This window comes from Spermophilus citellus, assembly GCF_964194105.1.
Source record: "Spermophilus citellus genome assembly, chromosome: 3".
Lineage (NCBI taxonomy): Eukaryota > Metazoa > Chordata > Mammalia > Rodentia > Sciuridae > Spermophilus > Spermophilus citellus.
The window spans coordinates 217,193,734-217,218,643 of NC_138184.1; the positions used below are offsets into that span (position 1 = coordinate 217,193,734).

At 45.9% G+C, this 24,910-nt stretch overlaps 2 protein-coding genes across 3 annotated transcripts in view; one reads left to right on the plus strand and one right to left on the minus strand.

The window, feature by feature from the left end:
* Positions 1–24,910, plus strand: part of TBXAS1 (thromboxane A synthase 1) — a 154,927-nt gene that overhangs the window by 88,790 nt on the left and 41,227 nt on the right. The window contains exons 6-9 of the mRNA XM_081287467.1: positions 5,753–5,841; positions 7,630–7,778; positions 9,392–9,522; positions 14,162–14,473. Coding sequence (XP_081143593.1) covers positions 5,753–5,841; positions 7,630–7,778; positions 9,392–9,522; positions 14,162–14,473 — 681 coding nt within the window. The remainder of the gene's footprint in view (positions 1–5,752; positions 5,842–7,629; positions 7,779–9,391; positions 9,523–14,161; positions 14,474–24,910) is intronic.
* PARP12 (poly(ADP-ribose) polymerase family member 12) overlaps positions 4,104–24,910 on the minus strand; it is a 100,932-nt gene continuing 80,125 nt past the window's right edge. Inside the window, exon 13 of one of the 2 annotated variants that reach the window (XR_014021190.1) lies at positions 4,104–4,428. Coding sequence is in view for 1 of the 2 variants with exons in the window: in XM_081287465.1 (XP_081143591.1) it covers positions 4,418–4,428 (11 nt within the window). In the remaining variant the exon portion in view is untranslated. The remainder of the gene's footprint in view (positions 4,429–24,910) is intronic. The other variant, XM_081287465.1, reaches the window with a different exon arrangement.

A 24,910-nucleotide genomic window follows, 5' to 3' on the forward strand; every position in this document is an offset into this window, starting at 1 on the left:
GGTCATAGTCAATTTGGCAGCTTAACCTGTGATCTCATCCGAAGGCTTCACCAGGGAAGATCTGCTTCAAGAATGACTCACGTGGTTCCTGGCAGGATTCAGTTCTTACTGGGCTTTGGAAGGCAGGATGAAAGTCTGTGTCATTCCTTTAGTCCGTGGGGATCTCCAGAGAGTTTCAGAAAAGCAAATACTCAGAAAACAAGTATTTTCAGAAGGCCTATACTCATGACTGGGTATAGGATGGATTGGAAATTGAAAAACCTGGAGGCTCTTTTGAAAATCATTTTTCAGTACACCTATGTGTCAGGCACGGCACTAAGACCACAAATATGCTTATGCTACCACAGGTGACAGGTGGCAAAGCTTGAATTAGAGGGTGAGCAGGGAGATAAAGACAAAGGAACAGATGAAAGAAAAGAAGCATCATCAAATAATGAGACCAGAAGAGGTGGGTCCGGTGGGGTCGTCTGGGAAGAACAGAGGAGAGGATTCCTCATGTCTCAACCACTCTTGGGTATGGGATCCTCCAGAGGACCATATAGTTCTATGTGTTTTACATATTTTGTTTCTAATTTTTCTAATTTTTGTCACAACTCTTCAGGGGAGATATTATTTCTATTTTGCAGATAAAGAAAGAAACTCAGGGGGCTGGGGTTGTAGCTCAGTGGAAGAGCGCTTGCTTAGCATGTGTGAGGCACTGGGTTCGATTCTCAGCACCACATGTAAATAAAATATAGGTCCATCAACAATTAAAAACTATTTTAAAAAAAGAAAAGAAAAAAAGAAACTCAGTGAGGCTAAGGAACCAGCACCAGATCACAAAACTATAAAGAGCCAGGGAGAGGAAACAATCACTGATAATGGCTTAGAGCGTTTGCTCTCCCTGGGCAAGTGCACCTACAAGGCCAACTCTTACCCTCAAGGAAGGAGCTGCTATGGTGGAATTCTGGAGATCATCTCCAAGCTCTGCTTTGAGCAGGGCAGTTCCTCAGCCTACTTGGCATTGATCTCTTTCAGAGAGGGGCCTGATGAGGGGTTTATTGAAATCCCTCTCCACCGACCTTCTAGGTCTCCAAGGAAGCCATGGAGTCTCAGGTTGAGACATTTGCACGGGAAAAAACAGCCAACTTCCAAGATCAGGGCAGTAGAGGGTCAGCTCATTGGGCCTATCTACTTGCAGTGACCACATCTCATCACCAAGAGAGCTTGTGTCATCTCTTTAAATGATACATGAAGACCTAAAGCCTTCCCACCTTTTGGGATCCACTCTCTTGCCCTCTGTCTTCCCCTTGATCAGAATTCCTTAGACACCATTGGTACAGTCCTTTACAAAGCAAAACAAAAATGGAAACTTAAGTAATAAACTTCAGGTTAAGCGGGAAATTCTTCGGGGACTTTCCTTCCCAGGCTAAGGATGGTGTTTTACCTTCAGTGGTTACTGCTAGTTACCAAATAGCGGTCCAGCCATCCACTCAGGACCATCTCCAACAGGGACAACCAATGCGAAAGGTGAGAGAAACAGAATGGAAAACTGGCTTGGCGGCTGGAATGCAATCCCCGGCCTTAGTCAACACAGGCTGCCTTGGCAAAAGAGCATAGGCATGTATTTTCACAATTTTGGAGCCTGGAAGTTGGACACCAGGGTGCCAGCATTATTGGTTTCCAGTTAGGCCTCTTTCATGGTTTGAAGATGGCCGCCATCCTGCTGGGTGCACAGGTGGGGGTGGGGGGTGGGGGAGTGCTGGAGTCCTTTTTTCCTCTACATTTTTTTATTGGTGCATTAGAGTTGTACACGATGGTAGGATTTGTCTTACATATACTTTTGTTGTTCATATTACATGCACACAACAAAACAATATAATTTGGCGAGTATTCATCCTAGCACATACCTCCTCTGGTGTCTCTTCTTATAAAAACACTAATCTCAGATCAGGGCCTTACTCTTTTGACCTCGTTTAACCTTAATGATTTCCTGAGTGGCCCCATGTCTAAATACAGCTAGCCTGGGAATCAGAATGACAACACAGGAATTTGGGGGGAGGATACGAACATTCAGTCCAAAACAACATCTCAGGAAGAAATCACTTTAAAAGAACCTGACAGCATTAATATTTTATGTGATTATAAATACAATAGGTGTGCATTATGAAAAATATAGAATAAAACAAAAACGAAAATCACTCATCCTATGAAGAAGATGAAACATAACAACCACAAATGTGAGCCTTTTACTAAGATCCAAGGGATAATAGCATCATAGATTCATCTGTTCACACGTGTGTGCACATGCCACATTCGCTGCTTGTCCGAAAACCTAGGGGAAGAGCTGTGGAGTTTGTATAAAGATTATACAAGCCCATCAGAGAGCTTTTGTTTGCATGCAACTCATGTAAGAGTAAATATTCCATAACTGCTGTATATAATCGAGGAAGAGAACCTGAAACCATGGTTGCTGGCTAAGATACAGATCATGCTCTGCTGTCTTACAATATTTTCTCCACATTGCTTTTAAAAACATTTTTCATATTACATGCCCCATCTCATATCACATTAACCCAAATAAAAATGTCATTATCCATTCCGCTCGACAGACAGCAGGCAGAGTATAGTAGAAAATTGCAGTCACGTCAGCCAGGAACAAAGCATTCTAGTCGAGAGCACATGAAGAGCCAATGGTAGGCAGCTGGTCCGGTTCCCTTTTGCATTGTCCAGGCCTATGGTTGGATTCAGTCTGAGTGGATCTCTCTCACCACACAGGACGTGCTTCTGAAGAGCTGTGTGTAAATCAAATTTTATATTGCATCTCTTTTGTTACCCGAAGGAAGCTTTGAGCCTGGTATCTAAAGAGACTTCCTTTCAAACAGCTTTTTACCATGTTACTCTTCCTCTGAAATACATCTTTAAAGATATTTCAATATCTGGGATTTTATTAAAATAGTGTGCATTCATACCACTAAGTTTATTAAAATAATTGAAGGAATATAGTAGCCAGGGAAGTTAGTCATAGAAATGTGGCTTTGATAGTACTGAGTTCTCCAAATATTAGGGAGGTCGGCGGCACCTTGGAAATGATGGCTCAGAGGCCATTTAGGGGACCAGTTATACCACTTTTGTACTGATGGATGATTAAAATCATGATTTGTGAGAATTTAGAAAAGACTGCAGTAGTCATGAAGGGTCAGCACAGAGTGAACTCCAGGATGGGTTGTGGAGGTAAATTACATTTCTGCCTTAGTCAGTCATTTGACAAAGTCCACCGCAGCCCTTCATTGGTAAGATGGGGCCTGGTGCAATATTTACTGAGGTTTGTTTGTGGTTGGCCAAAGGATCGTGGAAAATTCTGCAATTTTCTAAAACAGCTTTGTAGTGAGGGCCACAGGACTCTCTGCACTTGAACCTTTCTCCAAAGCCACAAACTGAAGGAAGACTTAGAAGACACACTTAGCAAATGTTAGAGGAGACGAAGAGGAAGAGCCCACGTTCCACTCTCGTTCCACAGGAATGCCCCCCAGGGCTTCTCAGGACCAACTACTTCAGAGAGAAGAGCAGAGGACACAGGGGACCGGGTGACACGAGCCTCTCCTTATACCACAGAGCATGTGGGGCTCACTTGCAGGGAGTTGTCAGAGGAAGGGTTTTAGCAAAGCTGTGTGCTCCCTACCAATATCCCACCACCAGTGGCCCAAACTGCCCCACCTTACCTGGTTTCTCCATCACCTGAATGCCTTAGGGTAGCTCAGAGATTGTTCTGCTCATAATACAGTTCTGGCACTTTTTCCAGAAACAAAAGCAATATAAATGTAAAGCCATTCTAATGAATGGATGCTAAAGGGCCAAAAAATCAGTTGCTCATGGCGATGATTCATGAAGAAGGCCTTGTGGTTTTCATTAACCTGAACCTTGGTATTTGTCTGTATTATCACTGTCTGAAAAAGCCAACCTGGCCTTGAGATTGACATGCCAGGTACAGATCACAGGAAGTGATTCATTTACCATTTACTGGATCACACCTGAAATAACACTTTGTTCCATTTATGGGGCTGCCTTTTAGGAGGGACCCTATTTAAAAAAAAAAAAAAGGAGCAGTAAGATTAAAGAGATGTGCAAACCATGTGGTTAGAGGAGTCATAGAAGGCAAGGGAACAATCATGTTGCAGAAGGAGAGGTGCAGATGAATACAGTCGTCTGAATGTTGAGTGCACTATCATACAGAAGTACTTAGAAATGAAACCAAAGAGAGGTTGTCAGAGGGTGCAATGGTTAGCTTTCTGTCACTATAACAAATGCCTGCAACAATCAACTTATAAAGAGAAAAGGTTTATTTTGGCTCACAGTTTTAGAAGTTTCAGTCCGTGATGTGTTGATCTTCAATGTGTGGTAGCAATCATGGTGAGAGCTCAGGGCAGAGCAGAAGTTCTTACTTCATAACTGGAAGTGAAAGAGAGAGTGAGGAAGAGCCTGGAGTCCCATAATCCCCTTCAATAACACACCCACAATGGCTTCAAGGCCTTCTAATAGGCCCCACCTCCTAAAGGTTCTGCTACCTTCCAATAACACCACTATTTGGGGCAGGCCTTTAGCACACAGACTGGGGTGACTCTTAAGACCCAAACAATAGCAGGAGTCAGATTTTGCCTCAGCACAATAGCATACCTCCTGGCAAGTAGACTGACGTCTTATAACTTTCCCCAATACTTCAGTATTTTAAGAGCAAAGAGTAGGTATTGTGTAATCATTAAAATTCATCCGTTCATTTGACTAATGATTACTATGTGTCAGACATTGTTCTGTATTCTGGGGATACAGAAATGAGCAGGCCAAACTTCCCCTGCCCGCAGGAACTTAACGGTCAAGTGTCACAATAGTAAAATGTAAACTTAAGGTAACGTTTAAAACCATGTTTTCCATAAGAAGTGTTCAGAGCAATGGCGGACCGCATACTGCTTTAGCTGTGGTGCTTGGCCATTCAGACACATCCTGAAGATGCCCACAGAATTCCAACCACCCAACAAGCCTGCTGGGTGGGCAACCAAAACCAATGTCTAAATTTTTGGAAACTGGGTGATGGCTACCTGATCCCATGCTCTCCACCTTTCTGTGGGAAATTTTCCATGATGTAAATATTTTAATATTAATAAAAGAAACCAGCCATTGCCTTGTGTGTGAGAGAAGCCCCCTTGAAGTCAAGAGCCACACTGATTTCAAAGTCTTAAGCAGCTAAGCACAAATGAATAACCACTCATCAGAGATGCTCTAAAAATAACTTCTATGTTAATTAAGAAGTTGAAATGGATGACCTTAGGTCCCTTTGGATACTGAGTTTATGTTCTAGTGGAAGATCTAAGTTATAATTGGAACAAGCAAACAGGGACCTGGGTTAATTCCAGAGACAGGGCACATGGAGTGCTGTCTGTTACTTCCTTGCTAACTACACCATGAAACCGAACGCGGATCCTACGCACTTAATGATCACTTTCATGATTATTTTGCCATATTTACTTTAAATCCTTTCTTCTTTTTTTTTTGTTTCTCCTCCAAAAAGCTTCCTTAAACCAAAATAGATGTTTATAGTTATTGTATTTTACATGTTTATGCATTTTGGAGCTTCCTCCCTAATCTTAGCTGTATAAAAACCACCTTCAGAACAAAATCCATTTTCCCAGAAAGCACCCCATCTAACCTCATCATCTGCAGCCAATTCAGGCTTGCTGCCTGCCTGATGCCCTAATGACACTTTATTGTCCATTATCAGATGATGCCCCTCATCAGCCAAGCCTGTGACCTTCTCCTGGATCACTTAAAGAGCTATGCAGAGTCTGGGGCTGCGTTTGACATCCAGAGGTAAGGATGCGACGTGACAGATGAGAAGTCACAGTTTTAAACAGCTGCTTCTTGTAACTGTACCTAATCAGGGGACAATTACCTTGGGACTAACAAACTATAGAAATACTAGAAGCTCATAAAAGTATGGATGGACTGAGTCGTGAGAAAAAAATGAAACCCACTTAAAACACGAAACAGAGGTGAGGGGGGCGTGGCCTGTTGAAGAGAACCCTGCAGTGTTGGATTGTCTTCCTCCTTCTGCAGACCCAGGGTGGGAAGGACAGGCCTGGGCAGAAGGGACAGGGACTGGGGGAGAGTCTGTGAATTTTCACATCAAGAAAAATAGTGCAGAAGCTGGGTTGTGGCTCAGTGGTAGAGCACTTGCCTAGCACACACGAGGCACTGGGTTCAATTTTCAGCACCACATGTAAATAAATGAATAAAATTAAAATCCATCAACATCCTTTAAAAAGAATTTAAAAAAAGAAAAATAGTGCAGCACCTCCATACGGAAACCACGGCGTGGACATTACACTTAATGGCTGCTTATCTGGCTTTCCTCCTAGAAACCTTTAGTTGTTTGATGCCAAATCATGGCTTACAGCAAATCACCTGGACGCTGACTCATGATCATCCGTGCACATAAAATCACACCATCATCACCAACATTCACATGTCCACAGGGCTTCTCAACCACATTCCCTCTGATTATAGGATGCAGAAGGTGGCTGAAGATAAGGTGGCCAGTCACCTATGAAAGCAATGTAAATGACTCTTAAAACCCTTAGATCTCCAGCCATTAGGATCCCATGGAGCCACATTCAGCAGCCTCGGTTTTGTCTTTACTCGGGCGGGCAATGGGAAATCGGTGGTAGAAGCGTTTCCAAAAGAAGCAGCCAAAACTCTAAAGTCATCTGGAAATGTCATTTACTCCTTACTAAAACAGTGGCTATGGAACTGATGTCGAAGAGGCACTAAATGTGTGCCCACATCCAGGACAGAAATAGACCTTGTAATTATCCAGGATATTAATAACTCAGTTGTTAGTCTTCTTAAAAAGAACTTAAGCTGACTTCTCCCGGAAGAAAGCAAAAAGGGAAAAATGAAGATAATTCTAGTTTAAAATGGCCTTCTGGGAGACAGGCTTCCTATGGCCCAAGAGGTCAAAGTTTCTGGAGCTACTGCCAGATACTTTCCTCTGTTTGTTTCTCAAGTGCAAAGTGTGCTTTCTGTAATAACACACAGAAGATCGTGAAGCCTGTCCTAAAGTTCGTCTGGTATTTATTTGAGTGGGAAGAGTCCTCATTTTTTGTTTGTTGTTCTTTAAAAAAAAACAAAACTGTAAAAATCATTAGGAAGAAAAGGAGGGAAAAGTTAATAAAACTAGACCATCAGTTTGTTTGTTCATTAATGACAATTTGACAGATACCAATTAATCACTGGATTCTGACCTTCGCAGGCACAGCCGTGAGGCAAAGCTGTAGGCTCTGGGGCCCCAGAGTTCCCTCCTCCAGAGGCCAGAGAATGTAAATGTGCCTCTTGGTAGTTGGCTCGGCTCTGCTGGGTCCGGGGCTCCTGAACCCGGTGGTTGAGTTAGCCGCGCCCTCCGTAAGCTCACTGGGGGCCCCACGTGTGCTCCCACACTCTGCTGCGGCTGCGCACCCCAGCAGCTCCTCTCCCACGTCTCAAGTCCCTCTGCAGGGCAAGGATCTCCCAGTAGCCAGGGAGCCTCACTTTGTTGGGAGGGTGCATGGGGGTAGGCCACGGCCAGCAACCTTGCAAATTCAAACGTGCCCCTCTCCCTAGGTGCTACTGCTATTACACCACAGACCTGGTGGCCAGTGTCGCCTTCGGCACCCAGGTGGACTCCCGGAAGGTTCCCGAGGACCCCTTTGTGGAATCTTGCAGGCGTTTCTTTGCGTTCTCTATCCCCAGGCCTCTCCTGGTCTTACTGTGTAAGTACAGCTCCTGCCCGGGGCGGTAAGGCCAGACCTGGGGCCACTTGCAGGCTCTATCCATGCGGCTAGGAAAGGACACTTGAGGGTCTCTGAAAGCTGCCCTGCAGGGATGGGGTCTTCCTGGAGTCACCAAGGTTCTCTTGTCACAGTCTGGGGCCACTTATCACCAACACAGGTCGCCCTGGCTTCTGTCACCACCATGGAGGTGAGAACGGTGGCGACACTCTGAATGCATTGCTTCATTAAGTCCTGCCATTCTGCCTCTGAGAAATATCCTTGCCCCCACTTTCCAGATGAAAAAACTGAGGCTTGAGAAGGCAGAGCCAAGACTAGAACCAAAAACCTTTCATTTTCTAGCACATTTTTCTCCCCTCCAGCAAAATCCTCTTCAGAAGACTTCTCGCTGGAAGCCCAATGTACAGTAAACTAGGAAACTGTGTAGCAAACACGGAGTTGTTTACAATTTCATAGTAAACATAGAAATTGCTGGGTGGGTGACTAGGAGGTGGCCTAATGCTACAGATACAGGTCCATTGGCTTCATTTTTATTTTACAAATGAGTTTTTGCCCCCCCCCCAACTCCAGCATCTTCTTGCTTTTAAGGAAGCATTGACGCATTTTTATTGCTATCAGCGAACTCACCCTGATTTCCGGCCACTCTGCTGGGCGGGTAAATTCTTAACCAGTTTCATGGGAGGCCCCGTCACCTCCATCAGCTCCACACTGAAATTGTAGATGTCCGTGTAAGGTCCAGCAGTCTCTTCCTGCCCCATCCCTTGAATTATGGGACCCATCCTGTGTCCTGTGGGATGGTGGCCCTATTGTCCCTGCTTCCCCTGATCACTCTGCCTCTTATCTGGGCAGAGTGTTCTGAGACCCCTGAGTGTCCAGAACTGTCCTCTCCAGCCCAGCTCCAGCCCAGAACCCTGTGTGCAGTAGGCCCACCATGGAGTTGAGCTCCCCTGTGGCCAGGCCTCAGGCCCTGGGTCCAGAACCACTCTCCAGGAGGGATTAGGTGGTGCTGACCCAGGGAAGCCTATCCCAAGGGCACAGCACCAAGGACTCAGGCTTATCTGGCATGCAAGGGAGGAGCCCATGGCAGATGGGGCCAGCACTCTTGTCAGCCTTGTAGTAATGGCTCTTAGAGACAATTCAGGTAGTTGCTCTGGGGACAGTTGTCCAGAGAAAGAAATGCAAATGACCGGAAAGTTAAGAAAGTAAATGAGTTTCTACCCCTTGCTAAGACTTGAAGCACAGCCTGTGATCTGCTGTCTTGACAGATTAGAAAGACCTCAGTCTGAATATCTACAACCTGAACCACTAATTCACAAGCTGAGACCTCCTGTAGAGGGCCAGCTGAGGGGGAGGACTTGGTCAATCAGGCAGACATTTATTGAGTGCTCACTATGTGCAAGGAATGGTGACAGGGACAGAGATGGAGCCAGACATAACCCAGCTCTGAGGAGCAGTGATTCCCTGGGGGAGGGGAGGGGGCAGGCCTTCGGGATGACTCGGATTCAAGGCCCGCACTTGCTTCCTAGTAACAGGCGTCTAATAGCCATGGGTTATTATGGCCCCCTTTTCAATGCCACTTTTGTTTTTCTTTCAAGTATCATTTCCATCCATAATGGTCCCACTGGCCCGGATTCTGCCCAATAAGAACCGAGATGAACTGAATGGCTTTTTTAACAAACTCATTAGGAATGAGATTGCCTTGCGGGACCAGCAAGCTGCAGAAGAGGTAACGTATTTTAATAGGATACAGCCTGCAAACAGAATGGAACCTAATTTGCCATCGCTCTCTCTCCTTTTTCTTCCCTCCCAACCCCACACATCATGCCATGCTGTCCTCCAGCAATCTGCTACCCTGAGCTTTCCAGGGGCAGTGGAAAGCAAAGTGGAAGGTCAACGAGAACAGGAAGGAGAGGTGGGAAAGGACAGGAGGAGGAAAAGCCCCAAGCAATGGGTCCCTCCCCTGACGTGGCGACCAGAATGAACGCTGCCCCCCCCCCCCAAACTGCCTCTCCAGCTCAAACATCACCCCAAGCGCAGGTTAGAGAAGCCCATAAGAATCTTCTAGGTAAATGTGCCCCATGTAATTTTCATGAGCATATTCTTTTTATTAAAAAATGGCAAGACGGAGTGTCATAGCATGAATAGCATAAATATTAGAGAGAAGTTTGTGCAACTGTCAATCAATCCCACGATCCCTTTCAGGGTAGAAGATGTTGCTACAAAATCTGTGGTTGAGTGCCTTCTGGTCTCTTTAGCAGGCTTCATTTGAGATCTAGAGCTTTCTTTCCTCCTTACAGACTTGCACTCTGCTTGGCACATAGTGGGAATCGAGTCAATATTTGTTGATTGAACTCGGCTAAGAATAGAATTTTCACTGTGAAGGAAGATCATTTCAATACCGGATATGCTCATGCATGCATAAATGCTGTTCTTTAAGGGCCTCGTTGCATTCAAGAAACTTACTGAAAGGAAAAACGAGGCTGAAAGGGCTTTTCCTTAACTGACTTGTTCAAGATGGAGCTTTAAAAGGGTTTTCCCAAAGACTGAGTGGCTCAGAGGAATTCATGAGGTCCAATGGTTAAAGCATTGGCCTAGAATGAAATCAGAGTCGATTAGTGGCTGGATTCAGAGAGCAGCCTTGGGCGGCGGCCTTGTCCTCTCATCTTCATACCCTGGGGACCGTACAGCAAGTGCATCTGGATCCACAAGACATGGGAAGGTTTATACAAACTCTTGGCCCCTTGGCCCACACCACTATAAACTCAACTTGAATGTGCTTGGAGATGTGGGAGGAATCAGCTCACTGGTCTACCTAGCCTGACTCTGAATCCCGAAGGACAGACCAGGTGCTGCCTTCTTGGCAGCAAGGAGACAGGCTGAGGGAGGAAGGATAAAGAAAAATTTTGAACCTTAATAGCACTGTAAAGGACTGCCCTATGTAAGCCTTCTCTCTGTCTCTCTGTCTCTGTCTCTCTGTCTCTCTGTCTGTCTCTCTTTCTCTCTCTCTCTCTCACACACACTCACTCCACACACTCTACACTCCAAGCCTGAAACCCACTGGTTGTGGAATCAAGCTGAAAATTTTAAAAACTGTTTCACTGAGTGACTTACTAAGAGGTGAGAGGTTTTTAAAGATCCCATTACTGGGATTGCCTAGAGCTTTTCCTTTTATAAACTCTAAAGCTATTTGTTTCAAACAATGAGTTGATCTGAGAGAAACCTCCCCACCACAAATCCAGGACTGCCCGTGTCAAGACTGAGCTATAAGGTTACTAAGAAAACTTACTTGAAAGCCATCGGAACTCTGTATACCTTCCATCAAGCAGATGTGCGTTTGTGCAGAGAAAATGCTGCACAGATGTTAAAAGGTAAATATTTTTCTAAGCTCTAGCCGTTGGGTGGATTAGACACCTACATCTATCAGGACGCGTATTTTTCTTGGATATAACCATCAACCAGCACTGTTTTGGTCCTAAATGGGCAGTGTTCAGATAGCCTCCATGATGCTGTGTGAATAATGGGAACCGTCCACACTAATGTTCCTCTGCAGCGCAGAAGCCCTGGAGAGCAGCCCTTCCCTCCAACCTCATTAGCTGGAGGTGAAGGCTCATTTCTGCAAGCCTCCGACAGCCCTTTAGCAGGCTAGCTGAGCTGGGGTAAGAGGAAAGACTGCCAGCTGCCCTCTGCCCCTGGAAAAACACATGGTATGGACGTGGCTGTGCCGTGTCATCATCCCCACCCCGTCCCCTGCAAAACCACACCAAGTCTCAGGGACCACAACTGTGTCACACCCTGAGGAGGTTCAAATGGACCACCTGAGAGGTCCAGGGATGCTGTGGAGTCCCTTGCTGGCTAGGGGAGCAGCGGGTGCTCATTTCTCCCTGACACCACCCCCAGATCTCCACCCCACCCTGGTTCTGCTCTGCGTTCACAGGGATATCGTGGGACTGCAGCAGCCACCATGTTAGCCAAACAGCAAGAGGGATGCTGGGGAATGCCAGCCCTCGAGGATGCCATTTAGACATCTACAGGAGCAAGGGTCAGGGCGGAATGAAGAGGCCGACTCTTGCTGACCCTTGGCCGTTTTCTCAGCTATTAGATGCCAAGCAGCAGAGGGCTCACTTTCTTGGCCCCAACATGTACGACATCCACAGCCTTAGCCCTGAGCTCTGCTAAGGCTCTCATCAGACACCTCGAAGGTCACAAAGCGGGGATGCCTTCTGCTCTAAATAACTTGCAGTTGTTATCAAACCCAGCTCACCCTTCCTCAAAGGGTGTTTATGGCTTTACATTTTGATTGGTGGAACTATTTATTGCATATCTAATATGGGCTCAGCACAGAACTAGGCACGTATGGGGGCTGGGCAGAGGGGCCTGCCCTGGGGATGCTTATAACCTGACGGAGCAGAAAAGGCAACCACACATGAAATCACAACAATCTTAATAGAGGAATTACATTTTTTTAAAAAGATGGCATTACATGCTAATGTGTGGGGCATAGATTATTCATGCAATAGAAATTCAGAAGCCAATGAATTGAGAAAAGGCTGCAACTAGCAAAGTACTTTGAAATTAAAATATTTTCCTGGTGGGGGTTCTGATACTCTTCTTTTGCTGTTTTAATTCCATAAACTTCAGAAAGGAACATCATCTTGGTTGTCATTCATCACATTAAAGGGCATTTCAAAGAAGAGATGCACCAGGCATACACTTTGTTAATGCTCAAGCAATATGTAAACACTCCTGTAGTTAAAACTAGTGTCCTAAAAATATAAAGAATATGCAAATTACTGATAAGAAAGGTAGGGGAAATGGTAAGAAAGCTCTAACCACTTAAATGGGGGTGAGGATTTACTGAGAACAAAAGGGATGGATAGGAAGCAGAAAGCTAGGTCTGGGGGCTTTGAAGACATGCTCCATCGGTCAGCTCCATCTCCTGTCCCCCAGTTCTGTTGACTTTCTACCATGAGAGAAAACTTCTGACTGCCCAGAGGAGCTCTAAATTGTGCATGAGTGAGCAACTGAGCTTGGGCTCTGGTTTAAATCTATAAGAAGCTTTCTTGTGCTCTTATCAGAGAAACAACCAACAGTACAAACATATCAGAGTAAAAAGTAAATGCTGCCCTGGTTTCCCACCTCCCCCAGATTACTAGGAACTGTTAAGTGTGGACATTGCTAAATGTTTTCCATGCGGAGATGTATACACATGATTACACATATTGTGTACTTATTGTTTTTACAGAAATTAGATCCCACGCATACTGCTCCCCAATGTTTTTTTTTGTTTTGTTTTGTTTGCTTAACAAAGTGACTCCACACCTTTCCATACCAACCCAGATAGAATAAAATGGCCTCATCTCAAATGGATAAAGGAAATGTAGTGTATAAACCCTGTGGAATATTATTTAGTCATTAAAAATAATGAAATCAGACTAGGGTTGTGGCTCAGCAGTAGAGTGCTCTCCTTGCACGTACAAGATCCTGGGTTCGATTCTCAGCACCACATAAAAATAAATGAGTGAAATAAAGGTATAGTGTCCAACTATAACTACAAAATAAATGTTAAAAAAAATGGAATCATGTCATTTGCTGCAACATAGATGGGAACTGTTATGGTATGTGAAATAAGCCAGACACAGAAAGACAAATGCAGCATGTCCTCTGTCACATGTGGAAACTAATAATAAAGTGGATTTTTTTTCCATAGAAGTAGAAAGTAGAATCATGTCATTAGAAGCTGGGAAGGATGTGAGGGAAGGAGAGGCTAGAGGGCTATTGAATAATGGTACCAAATCCTATTAGATTAAAAGATTAAGTCCCAGTGTTCTGTAGCACAGTAGGGTGACTATAGTTTACAGCAGCTTATTTCACATTTTGTAAAGAAATAAAAATGAGTTTGAAAGTTCCCAGCACAAAGAAATGATAAATATTTAAGGAGATGGAAATGCTAAGTATTCTGACTTGACCATCACACATTAAATACATTAATCACACTATACTCCATAAATATGTGCAATTAGGGGGGAAAAAAAAGCATGGTGCTTTTTTTTTTTTTTTTTTTTTTTTTTTGCGGTGCTGGGGATGTGCCCGAGGCCTCGTGCGTGCCAGTGCGCTCTGTGCCGCTGAGCCCCACCTCAGCCAGCCTGTCTTATTGACCATCAGCGTCACAGTCTGCCCGCTGCTGCCCAAGTCTAGGGAATGATGAGGTGGTCTCCAGGTCCTGGCCATCTCAGATACCCCCGTGACAAGGATCCTGTTCCTACCGAGCTCTTCAAAAGTTAGGCCATGCGTCTCCTTCCTCTGTCCTCCAAGAAACCTCCTTCGGTGATTCTAAGGTCACAATGTGCATTTTGCTCTGTCCTTAGAGGCGGAGAGACTTCCTCCAAGCAGTGCTGGACGCCCGGCACTCTGCACGCTCCGTGGGCCCGGACAACTTTGACTTTGCCAAGGAGGTCCCCTCCTCTGGCAAGGGCACAGCGGACCCCTCCCAGCAGCAACCCAGAGCCTTGTCCACGCCTTTGACCGTGGATGAGATCGTGGGTCAGGCCGTGCTCTTCCTCATCGCGGGCTATGAGATGGTCGCCAACACACTGTCCTTCGCCACCTACCTGCTGGCCACCCACCCCGACTGCCAGAAAAGGCTTCTGAGCGAGGTGGACCTCTTCAAGGAGAAACATGTGAGTACAGGTGGGGTCCACAGGGGACCAATTTTGTGCTCCTTGGAAGTGAAACTTGTTTGACTAACTTGCTAATCTCACACCCTAAGTTCATGAGATGAAATCAGGCCACTGCTGGCCTTCTCCATCTTTCTGGTCCAGTGAGTAAAATAGAGGGGTCAGAAAAACAGAAGGAAAAAAAAGGCAGATGGTGCGGGAACCTTCACTGTCTGGGACTGCCCCCAAACTGGCCAGGGAACCTGCAAAGTCCCAGGAAGGTTTGGGCGTCCAAGGGCAGCGTCTGGGAAGGAGATGTGGCTTCCCGACACTGACTGTGAAGTGGCCACGCTGGGGGAGATAGGTGTGAGCCAGAAAAGGCAGCTGGGCCGCAGGACAGGAGTGGACACAGGACAGGCCCAGCTGAAGCAGGAATGGAGACCAGCTGAGCTGAGGAGGGCCACAGGCGGAGGGAGGTGGAGGTGGCTGGCGAGGTGGGGCTGGGCCTCTGGGGTTCCTCCAAATCAGACCCTTCTCAGCCAACCTGCCGGGTTGGTGAGCCAGGCTACTTTCACCTCGTGTGTCTTCTGGATGCTTGTATGTGCATGTGTGCACGTGTGTGTATGCATGTGGGGGGGGGGGGCTTCGACCTGTGAGTTGTTAAACAGAATCATTTAAAAAATCTGTGCTTTCAAATGGCATCCTTTCTATTCCATTCTGATGTCATTCTTATTACCCTCACAATTTCGGAAGGTGGCTTGTTCTCTTATTGGAATCATTAGAAAAAAAAAATTTGTATATTGTAAGCCACAAACTGATTCCTGGAAAATTTCACTTCTCTATCCTCCTGGGGAGGCAGAGGCAAAGTTTGTCTTTCTTCTCCGCTAGCAGCTTTTAAACATTTGAAAACTGAGTCACTGTGTGATTAATTCTCTCAATTTGGGGTTCAACATGAGCTTATGGTCCACTTCAAGTTCTGTGTTGTTATGGCAACTGCCAAGCCAGGTCTCCCAGTCCCCTGCTTATACAATTGATCTTTTTTTTTTTTTAATTTTTAATATTTATTTTTTAGTTCTCGGCGGACACGACATCTTTGTTTGTATGTGGTGCTGAGGATCGAACCCTGGCCGCACGCATGCCAGGCAAGCGCGATACCGCTTGAGCCACATCCCCAGCCCCTACAATTGATCTTTTGAGCCTAGATGCAAGAGTTTATATTTATTCTTATTACTGTTCAAGTCAGTCAAAATAATTTTGAATCTTGATTCTGCCATCTGTCATATTAGCAGTTCCTCCAGCTTTGTGTCATCTGAGACTTGCTAAGCATGTCTCCTATTTCATCTAAGTCATTGATTAAAATGTTGAACAGGACAGGGCTCCCTCCAGATTGACATTGATCCATTAATCAATATTCTTCGGGCATGGAGTCTCAACAAGCTGCGAATCCCAATAACCCTAGCACCTCTCTCATCCTGTTTTATAGGTACTTATTTAATATTTGGTTTAAATTGAGGAGGGGGTGGAGGGACCAAAGATGATTGGAGCACACTGGAGCAAGAGAAACCAGGGGAGCTGGAGGGCTTCCCTATAGCTACCTTTAGTTGCAGGTAACAGAACCCCAACTCAAACTGATCTTAACAAAAACACAAACAAACTCACAAATTTATATTTATGAATGCAAATAATCACACAGCTCAGGGATAGATGTTGCTTCAGGAAAATCTCTATCCAGGCCTCAAAATATGTGCTCAGGTTCCAGGATCTTCTGCCTAGTTCCTGGCTGTGCGTCCTTATGGTGGGCCCCATTTTGGGTCATGCTGTCCTCTGGAAGCCCCAGGAAGCCTGCCAGGAATGTCTGTGACCACATACTTCCTTGATCCTCCCCAGCGAAGAGGGTCTGTGGCCTCAAATTCCCAGCCAGAGTCAGGAAGGGCACTCTGATGGAATGCTAAGGTCACTGCCCATTCTGGACCCCATTTTCATGGTCAGGGAATGGGGGTCCCAATGGCCTCATGCCAATCAGACCCCAGCCCCAGGTCAGGTCTACTCAGGTCATCTGGCTGAGAACTTGGGAGAATGGCTTCCTGAAGAATGCCTAAGGCGCCATCCCAGGAAGGCATCAGCAGGAGGTCCAGCCCCAAGTCCCAAATAAACCAGGAGGAGGTGCCCGGCAGCAAGTAGACCTGACAGAAGAGAGGCTTAGAGAGGGGCCGGAACTCCGAGAGGTAGAAGTCCTGATGGGCACCTTGAGGGAACTTAAAGGCTGATTGATAAACCATTCAGTTGTATCTATTAAACGATATCTCCCTTCCATATTAAACCCGCCAGGGCAGTAAAAGGCAGCAAAAATTGATTCTAGAATATGGCTTCATTTGGAGAGCTACAGAGCCCTAGGAACCTGCCTATCACATGAGCTAAGACCCCGTCAGACCTGGGTGTAGTAATATCCGGGACACAGTGTGAGCTTCCATCTAAAGCCCTCCCACACACAGGATACCTCTGTCATGGCCTGAATTGACTTTGACCTTGAGGAGAGCCACCCTGGCTCCGTTCTTCCCCAGGGCCATCTCCCATGGATTGTGCCAAATAGCCCAAGGCACTGAAGAGATTACCCTGGCAAATAAACTGATTATAGAGAGAAAGGTTTTCAAACTTGAGTGCATGCAAAATCATTTGATAAGACAGTATAAAATGCATATTCTAGGGCCCTGGATTCAGAAGTTCTGATTCCATAAGTCTGGACTGGGGCTTGGAAACATGTATTTTTAATAAACATCCTCAGGTGGGGACACTGGTTCCACTTGGAGAATGTAATCTTGGATTCTTAGGGCCCAGATCCCTCTTCCAAGAAAAAAAAAAAAAAAAAAACAGCATCCAATGCCCTGCCCTAGCCTCACAACCCCACTCTGTAGATCATATTCTTTCCTCAGGCAATGTTTGGGATGGTCTTTGACAAATGAGAATAACTAGTTGTTGTCTTTTAAAAAATAAATTTGGTAGTCACAATAGCATTTCTTTGTGTGGCCTTGCTCAGGATACCCACTCAATTAAATTTGTAAGTTTTCTTTTCTTTCTTTCTCTCTTGTTTTATTTTTTAAAATTTTTAAATTTTTTTTTTTTACTATAATCAGAGCTCTGTTAATATGGGCCATCTGTCAGGACAGGGAAATGCAGATTAGATGTTCACACATTAGCTATTTTCCTGAAAATATTCCTGAGAATTTGCATGTAAAGTATGACTTGTTATAATTTTCCTGCTGGTTTCCATTCAATAAATATTTCTCGAGTGCCAGTTAATGCCAGCTCCTGGGGCTCAGGACCCTCCCTCACACCGTTTTTTGCTAGAGTAGAGAGCACCCCCAGAGGCCCCTGTGCCGCCTTTCCTTGGGTTTGTCCACGAGGTCCCTGGATTCCAGCTGGAGTTCACTGGAGCTGCTTCTCCTGAGCCATTTCCTTCTACCAATGTCCTTTGAGCATCTGAGGGGAACCCTGTCCCTCCAAAGAAAAGAGTGGGTATATGCATTGAAACTCCTTCCCTGAGCGGTGACAGAAAGTGGCCCAGACTTCTCAGCCCCCAGAGCTACAAACTCCAGAGGGGCAGGGCTGCTTTCAGAAACCGCTGGATACAGCAGCTCCAACCCCGTTCCCCAGAGGCTCTCTCCACATCTCTCACCTTCACTTGCTCCTTCACCCTCTGGGACGGTCCCTCTAGTCATCTCAAGATGGCTGAGTGACTAGTACTTTGCACCATGTGAACTCAGTGAGGTACAAACATGAAACCATGTGGTGTTTTCGCCAATTTTTTTTTTAAAACATGCTTTCCTTTCCCATTTCCGGACACCTGGGGCAGATCTCAAAAGTGCCTGTCACTTTGAGGCATTAAAAAGTCCAGACCCATCTGGTTCCGATTAAAACTTCAGTCTCAGATGCAACTCAACACTCTGCTGTGCCTTCCACCCAGGCCGACCCATGGCCCAAGGAAGCCACCCGGGAAGGGGTGGGGTCTGCTCTTCCTCCTGCCTTCTTCCTGCCGCACCTGCTGGACCCCCTTCTTCTCCAGGGCTTGGGTGCTGCAACAGATCCCAAGTCCTACCCTCTGGGGCTGCTGTCTGCACCTTCTTTGAGGAGCAGATAGATGCAAGAGTGGTTCAGAGGGCTCTTGGGGCAGCCCCCACAACACAGTTCCCTGACCGGGGACACCAGCTCCAGAGGCCAGCTCCCATTCACAGTTTTGGTGCTACAGTCTCTTTGTGGCAATCAGCCAATGATCTCATTGGCAAGAAGGCTTGAGCCTCGATGCCTCCTGTAGCATCCACAGGACCCACAGAAAGCACACTTCTTACCACACCAGCAGTGATCGCTCCCTCTGCCAGCCCCTCCCTCCACCCTGACATCTCTTTCCAATTATCTGTCTTCTCCTCAAACAGGTAGAGAGGGCAAATCAGCAATTCTGCTGCATTGTACAGATGACCAAGGAGAACAGAAGGCCAGGCCCAGGGGCTGCCTTCATCTCCATAAGTCATGCATAGACTCCGTGGTTCCCAGATGAGAGCCTCTCATTTTCCAGTTTCTTGTCATGCAGTCATGTTCCTTCTGAACTTCGAAACACCAGCTTTCCAAATTCAGGGGCCTAAATCCAACAATGCCTGGGACGAAACACCAGCTTTCCAAATTCAGGGGCCTAAGTCCAACAATGCCTGGGACAACTTCTCTTGTGTACTTCTTGTACATGGTGCGGCCACTCCACACTGCCTGTGGTGCAGAGCCAGTCAGTCCTTCCTAATGGTTAAAGACAAGGCTGGCAGTTTGCCTGGCTGCACACTGAACCATCCGGAAGTGAAGATGTCAGCCATGAAGGGCGGTAACTCGGATGATATATTTTCAGCAGAACCAAACCCTGGCACAAGAAGGATACCTTAGGCGCTTCCTTCACTATTGGGGAAAATCTTATACATGTGTTTTGGCCCACATCTTCTGTCTAGCAACATCCCATCTCTTACCAGCTACTTTGACCCAAATGACCTTGATTGCCTTTCTCCTTTCAAGGGATGGACTTCTGTTCCAGTGTATAACACAGTTATAACCACTTGATAAATCATGCATCTAGGCTGCTTCTTCCTAGGAAACATAAATTTTCTTCCACTTCATCTGATTTAGGAATTTTGTATAGCCTCCCCTACACTTGTCCACCATCAAAAATCAATTTAGGGCTGGGCATGGTGGTGCATACCTGTAATTCCATCGGCTTGGGAGGCTGAGGCACAAGGATCATGAGTTCAAAGCCAGCCTCAGCAACTTAGTGAGGCCCTAAGCAACTCAGCAAAACCCTGTCTCAAAATAAAATAGAAAAAAGGGCTGCGGATGTGGCTTAGTGGTGAAGCACCCCTGGATTCAACCCTGGTACCAAAAACAAACAAACAAAAAAACCCCATCAATTTAGAAATTCTTGGTCCATTTCCATTATTACAACAAAATACTTGAGACAAGGTATTTTATTCTAGACCAGGTATGTCTATTTTTTAATTTTTAAAGAATAGACATTTATTTTGCTCAGAGTTCATGGAGGCTGGGAAGCCCAAGAGCATGCTGCCAGCATCTGATCTGTTGGCATCTGAAAAGGTCATCCTTGCCGCATCATAACATGGCAGAGGCCATCACATCATGAGACACAACAAGCACGCCAGCTCCCCCAGTCTCCTTCTCTTACAATCCCACCAATGACATCATCATTACCTCTTCTAAACCTCCCTATCTCCCAATGGCCCTACTTTCAAATCCCATCAGCATATGACTAGGGGATTAAGTTTCTACCCCTGAGTTCTGGGGACAATCAAACCATACAATTCCCTTTCTCAAGTCACTCAATCTTTTTTTTTTTAAAGCTATTTTTTAATGCCTTTATTTTATTTATTTATTTTTATGTGGTGCTAAGGATTGAGCCCAGTGCCTCACATATGCTAGATAAGCGCTCTACCACTGAGCCACACCCCCAGCTCTCAAGTCACCCCATCTTGAGGACACTCTCTTGTCCCCTTGTTGTCCTAGTCATGTTGAAGAGGAGGCACTTCCATTAAATTCAATAGTGAAGGAGCAGAGAAGGGTTTATGTATTTTTACCCCTTACCAAATTAAAAAAAAAAACACCAATTTTCTAATAAGACCTTGTTGTTTGGATGCTTCATTTTGTCTTCTAATATATAATTTTAAAAAGGATGGGGGGAACAATCTGTTCCCACATCAATAATTTTTGTTATAGCGTTAGCAATTTGTGTTGAAATTATTGACTTTTGATCTGGCTAAACCATTCTCTTTTCTTCTCTTTGGTGCTGGACTGTGCCAGCCAAAATTTATGACCCATTTTCCTTCTGCTTAATTGTTGATATAAATCTACTGCATAGAACCCAGTTGTAAATTTATCACAAACTGGATTGGATTGATATACAGTCTCTCTTTAGGATAATTTGAACACAGTTATGCCTCAGAAGGAAGGCCAGATTCTTAAAACATCTCTTGAATAGCTGTTGTGTCCCTATTATAAATATCTAATTAAAATACAACATACTCTTCTTTTTTCTCTTACGGGTAAAGGGACATTCCAAGCTGGTTATTTCAGCTGATTGGCTCACACTGACAGTAAGAACAAGGTTAGGAATTTGTTCTCGAAGCAGCCAGAGGATCTTAAAGGGAAACAAGCATATTCCATGGCTACAAAAATTTATGTATATAACCATTTTACCCTCGACCAGCTATTTCATTAATATATGTCCTTTGTCGCAGGGGGGAAGGGTTCAGAGAAAAAAAATATGTGAATAGCTCAACATAAATTCATGCTCACGATGGAGAAAATTGTGTCCCAGTTGGGATCCTTCCCAGAGTCAATCTTCACACAAGCAGTAAGACACAGTCAACTTTGAGATCAAGTGAAAAGCTGGAAATGGGTTTTCCCCATTGGGAAGGTCCCCTCCCCTTTGCCCAGGTCTGCAGGGGAGTCACTGGAAGTGAACTCAGGTGTTCCCCACCAGCTCAAACCCAGCCACACAGGCCTTAGTGGCTCTTCAGAATCCCTCCCTTTCCTTCAGATGCCACATCTATGAAATAGACACAAAGCCACAAGGCAGAAGGAGAGAGGTAGGAACAAAGAACAACTTGCAGCCCTAATGTCCAACTACAACACAAAGAACTGGGGCAATAACAGTGCAGAGCAGGCAACAGCCTGTAGCACAGCCACCAGCTGGAGCATCTCAGACTTCATCGTGGGTAGGGATCCCCTAGGGATATTGTTAAAAACTGCAGAATCTGATTTGCAGGGTCTGGGGTGGAGCCTGAGCATCTGCATTCCTAACAGCTCCCAGCCCACACTGAGGAACAATTTTGAACCCTAAAGCCTGCCTCTATCTTTTTTTTTTTCTGCCTCTATCTTTACTATGATGTCTGAAGTAGTATTTATCCCGGATGACAGAGGGGCCACTGGTCTGCAATGGTTTACCTTTTGTGAATACATTTGAAAGGCTTCAAAAGAGTTCCAATGGGTTTGATGGCACTTTCTTTATTGAGTGGGAGATAAAGTGATGGAGGAATTAATCTAATAGACTTTAGAAGTATATAAATCTTTCCAAATTAATCCTAAAATCTTGCTTCCTTAAATAACTTCTCCATGGCAGGAAGTCAGGAAGTGCTTCTGAGTTGATTTAAAGTCATTTTCAAAGCAGGTGACATAGGCACCCAGAGGTTTCTCTCTGGGTACTTGTGTAGACTGGGGACCTGTCACAATGGACACATACCCATCAGGCCAACCTCTTAGTCAGGGAATTTCATCTAGCCCATAACTCCCCCAAGGACTTCCTGGTGTACCCAGGAGCTTCGGACCCCTGGAGGAGGCATGGTAAAGTCTTGTGGCCAAAAGGCACTTCCCCTGACACCATCTCTCTGGGGGCCTCCATCAAGATCTGCACTATTTTCACTTTAGGAGTAAGAGCTGTGAGGTTGGGTGGGGCTTGGAAATCTATCCGACTTGCCCATTTCCTGTTCTTTCTGGAAGCATCTGACAGGCATCCTGATGAGTACCAGGGCAGGGCAGTACACAGCCTGTGAAGAAAGGCGTCTCTGGGTCCGTGCCTGGAACTCTATCTTGCAAGTTGTGGTTTGTGGCCCCTGCTGCCAAAGCACTAGGTCCCAGAAGGGGGACAGGATAGAAGGCACTTCTGAGACCCGTCACTCAACAACTCAAGAGTCCCCAAAGCAGAGTGACCAGTCAGGCAACGAAGAAATTATCCATGATTATTATACAAACAGAAGAGTCTTTCTCTTCTTGGGGACATTTGTGGGAAGGTAGGCTGTGCCACATTGGGCTATGAATGGACTCCATCTCCATACCCAGGGCTCTAAACGCCTCCATTCCCTCTTCCTTTTTCTTATTTTCATTCTAGTTCTTCTTCCCAGATCCAGGGAGACCCAGAATGTCCCCTGCTCCACCTCCTGGCTCACTGCCCACTCAGGAGCCCTGGATGGCCCAGAGGCCTGTAGTCACACACAGCAAGGTGCCAAGGCGGGAGGCAGATAGAGGGGCAAGAAGGACTCATAGTGGTTTTTCTGGGCCACCTGCTTCATCAGGTGTAGCAGTTTTAGCAATTAAAGCTCCAAGTGCCCCCTATCCATAAAGTCCCTGCAGAGCAGAGGGAGAGGTGACCCACAAAGAGATGTTCCTCCTGGGAATGGGCCACACCAATCAGCATGGATGTGGGGCTCCTCATGTGGCAACTGAGAGTAACTTATATTCCATATCTGGGTCTCCGGAGGGACCCACATTTGCTAAGTAAATAAGCTGGTGGGTGGTTTCCAGCAGTCTAGAAAAGCAAGAATTGAAAGCCACCGTGGGCTGCTACCTCCACAGGTGAGGCTCAGTGCTCTGTATGTCCATCCACTTGACATTGAGGTAATTGGTGACAGATGGCTCATTTATTTAACTGTTGAGCACACTATGGGCTCTTAGCACATCAGAAGAATGGGTTTTATTTCCAACAAATAGCTTTTGAAATAAAAAAAATAAACACACACTTTTTTTGTTTTGACTTCCCTGTACACTACTGACCAAAGCCACTTTTAGGGAGCAGGAACTTTGAAATGATGTCATCTGGTAAGAATTTAAAGACCCCTGGTCTCTACATAAACCTTCTCTCTCCACCCATCATTAGGCTGAAAATGTCACCTTTAGGAGGATCTTTGTTTGGGAGCAGGGAGCCACTTTGGCCCCCTGCTGGGCCTCCTGGTCGACTCCAGAGCCCAGAATAGTGCCTGGCGCATAGTGGGCTGGTGAGAAATAGGCTTAGAGAGAAGGTTGAATGAATGCAGTTCTCCCTTCTCTAGCTGGAGGCTGGGCACAGTTTAGAGGGGGACAGGCCAGGGGCACACTGGGTGAAACATGTAGGTTCCTGCTTCCTGGAAGGAAGGAGTTGACTGGATCAGAGGGGCCACTGCTGAGGGAGATGGAGGCAGGCTGAAGGGCCATGCCAGGTGTCCCCACAGCCCAACAGTTGGACCCTACAGGGTTCTCACGGGCACCACACAGACCCATGAGTTGACACCTACCATGTGTCAAGGCAAGAAAGGCAGGGAACCAGGACCCTTAGTTCCAAGGGGACTTAGGGGCCACCTAAGGCAGCTGCCCACTCAGGACAGACGTGTAAGAGATCTCACGGCTGGGCTTGAATGCTCCAGGAACAAGGAGCTCACTACCTACCACCCCTACCCCTGCTGCCTGCCTGTCTGCAGCCTTGGGGTCCATGGTGTTGGGGAGTCCACTAGAAGTCTGAAAACTCCTGGCATTTGCCCAGGGCTTCTCTATGCTCGTGCTAGCCACTGGGCATCTCAGAGCTGAGGAGGGAAGGTGGGGAATGAGCAGAGAATTAGGGAGCTTTCCAAGAAGCATTCACTCGAGGCCCAGACTTTCCGGGAGGCCAGTTTTGCCCCAGGACTGTGGGCAGAATGATGTTTTGTTTCCGTGGTTTGGGCTTTTTTTTTTTTTTTTAAGATGAAGCTTTATGACTGAATACAGAATGTGTGAAAATATCAACTCCGTAAGCCTGTTGGTCCAGGCAGAGGAACATTCCACATCAGAAGGCAGGTTGGACTCCCTCGTGAATTGCCACGCGTAAGGTTTATGAAGTTAAGCATTTAGAAATCTGTCTTTAAAATTTAAATATTTAGATTGGGTCCCTAGGACACAAGAGGCAATGCCTGTTTCTCGCCCACTTGGTTTGATTTTTTTTTCCCCCTGCTTTTTGGTAGCACAAGTTGTTTTTCAAAGCCTCATTCCTTGAACATTCCCGATAGGAAGAATGTAATTTAACTCCACTGGCCTCCCCTGCTGGGACCAAACGGGGGCCAGAGCTGTAGGGAGCACTCGACAGACACCTGCAAACAGAGTTCTTGGTATGAAGATGAGAAGAGGACCAGCTTCCCCGGC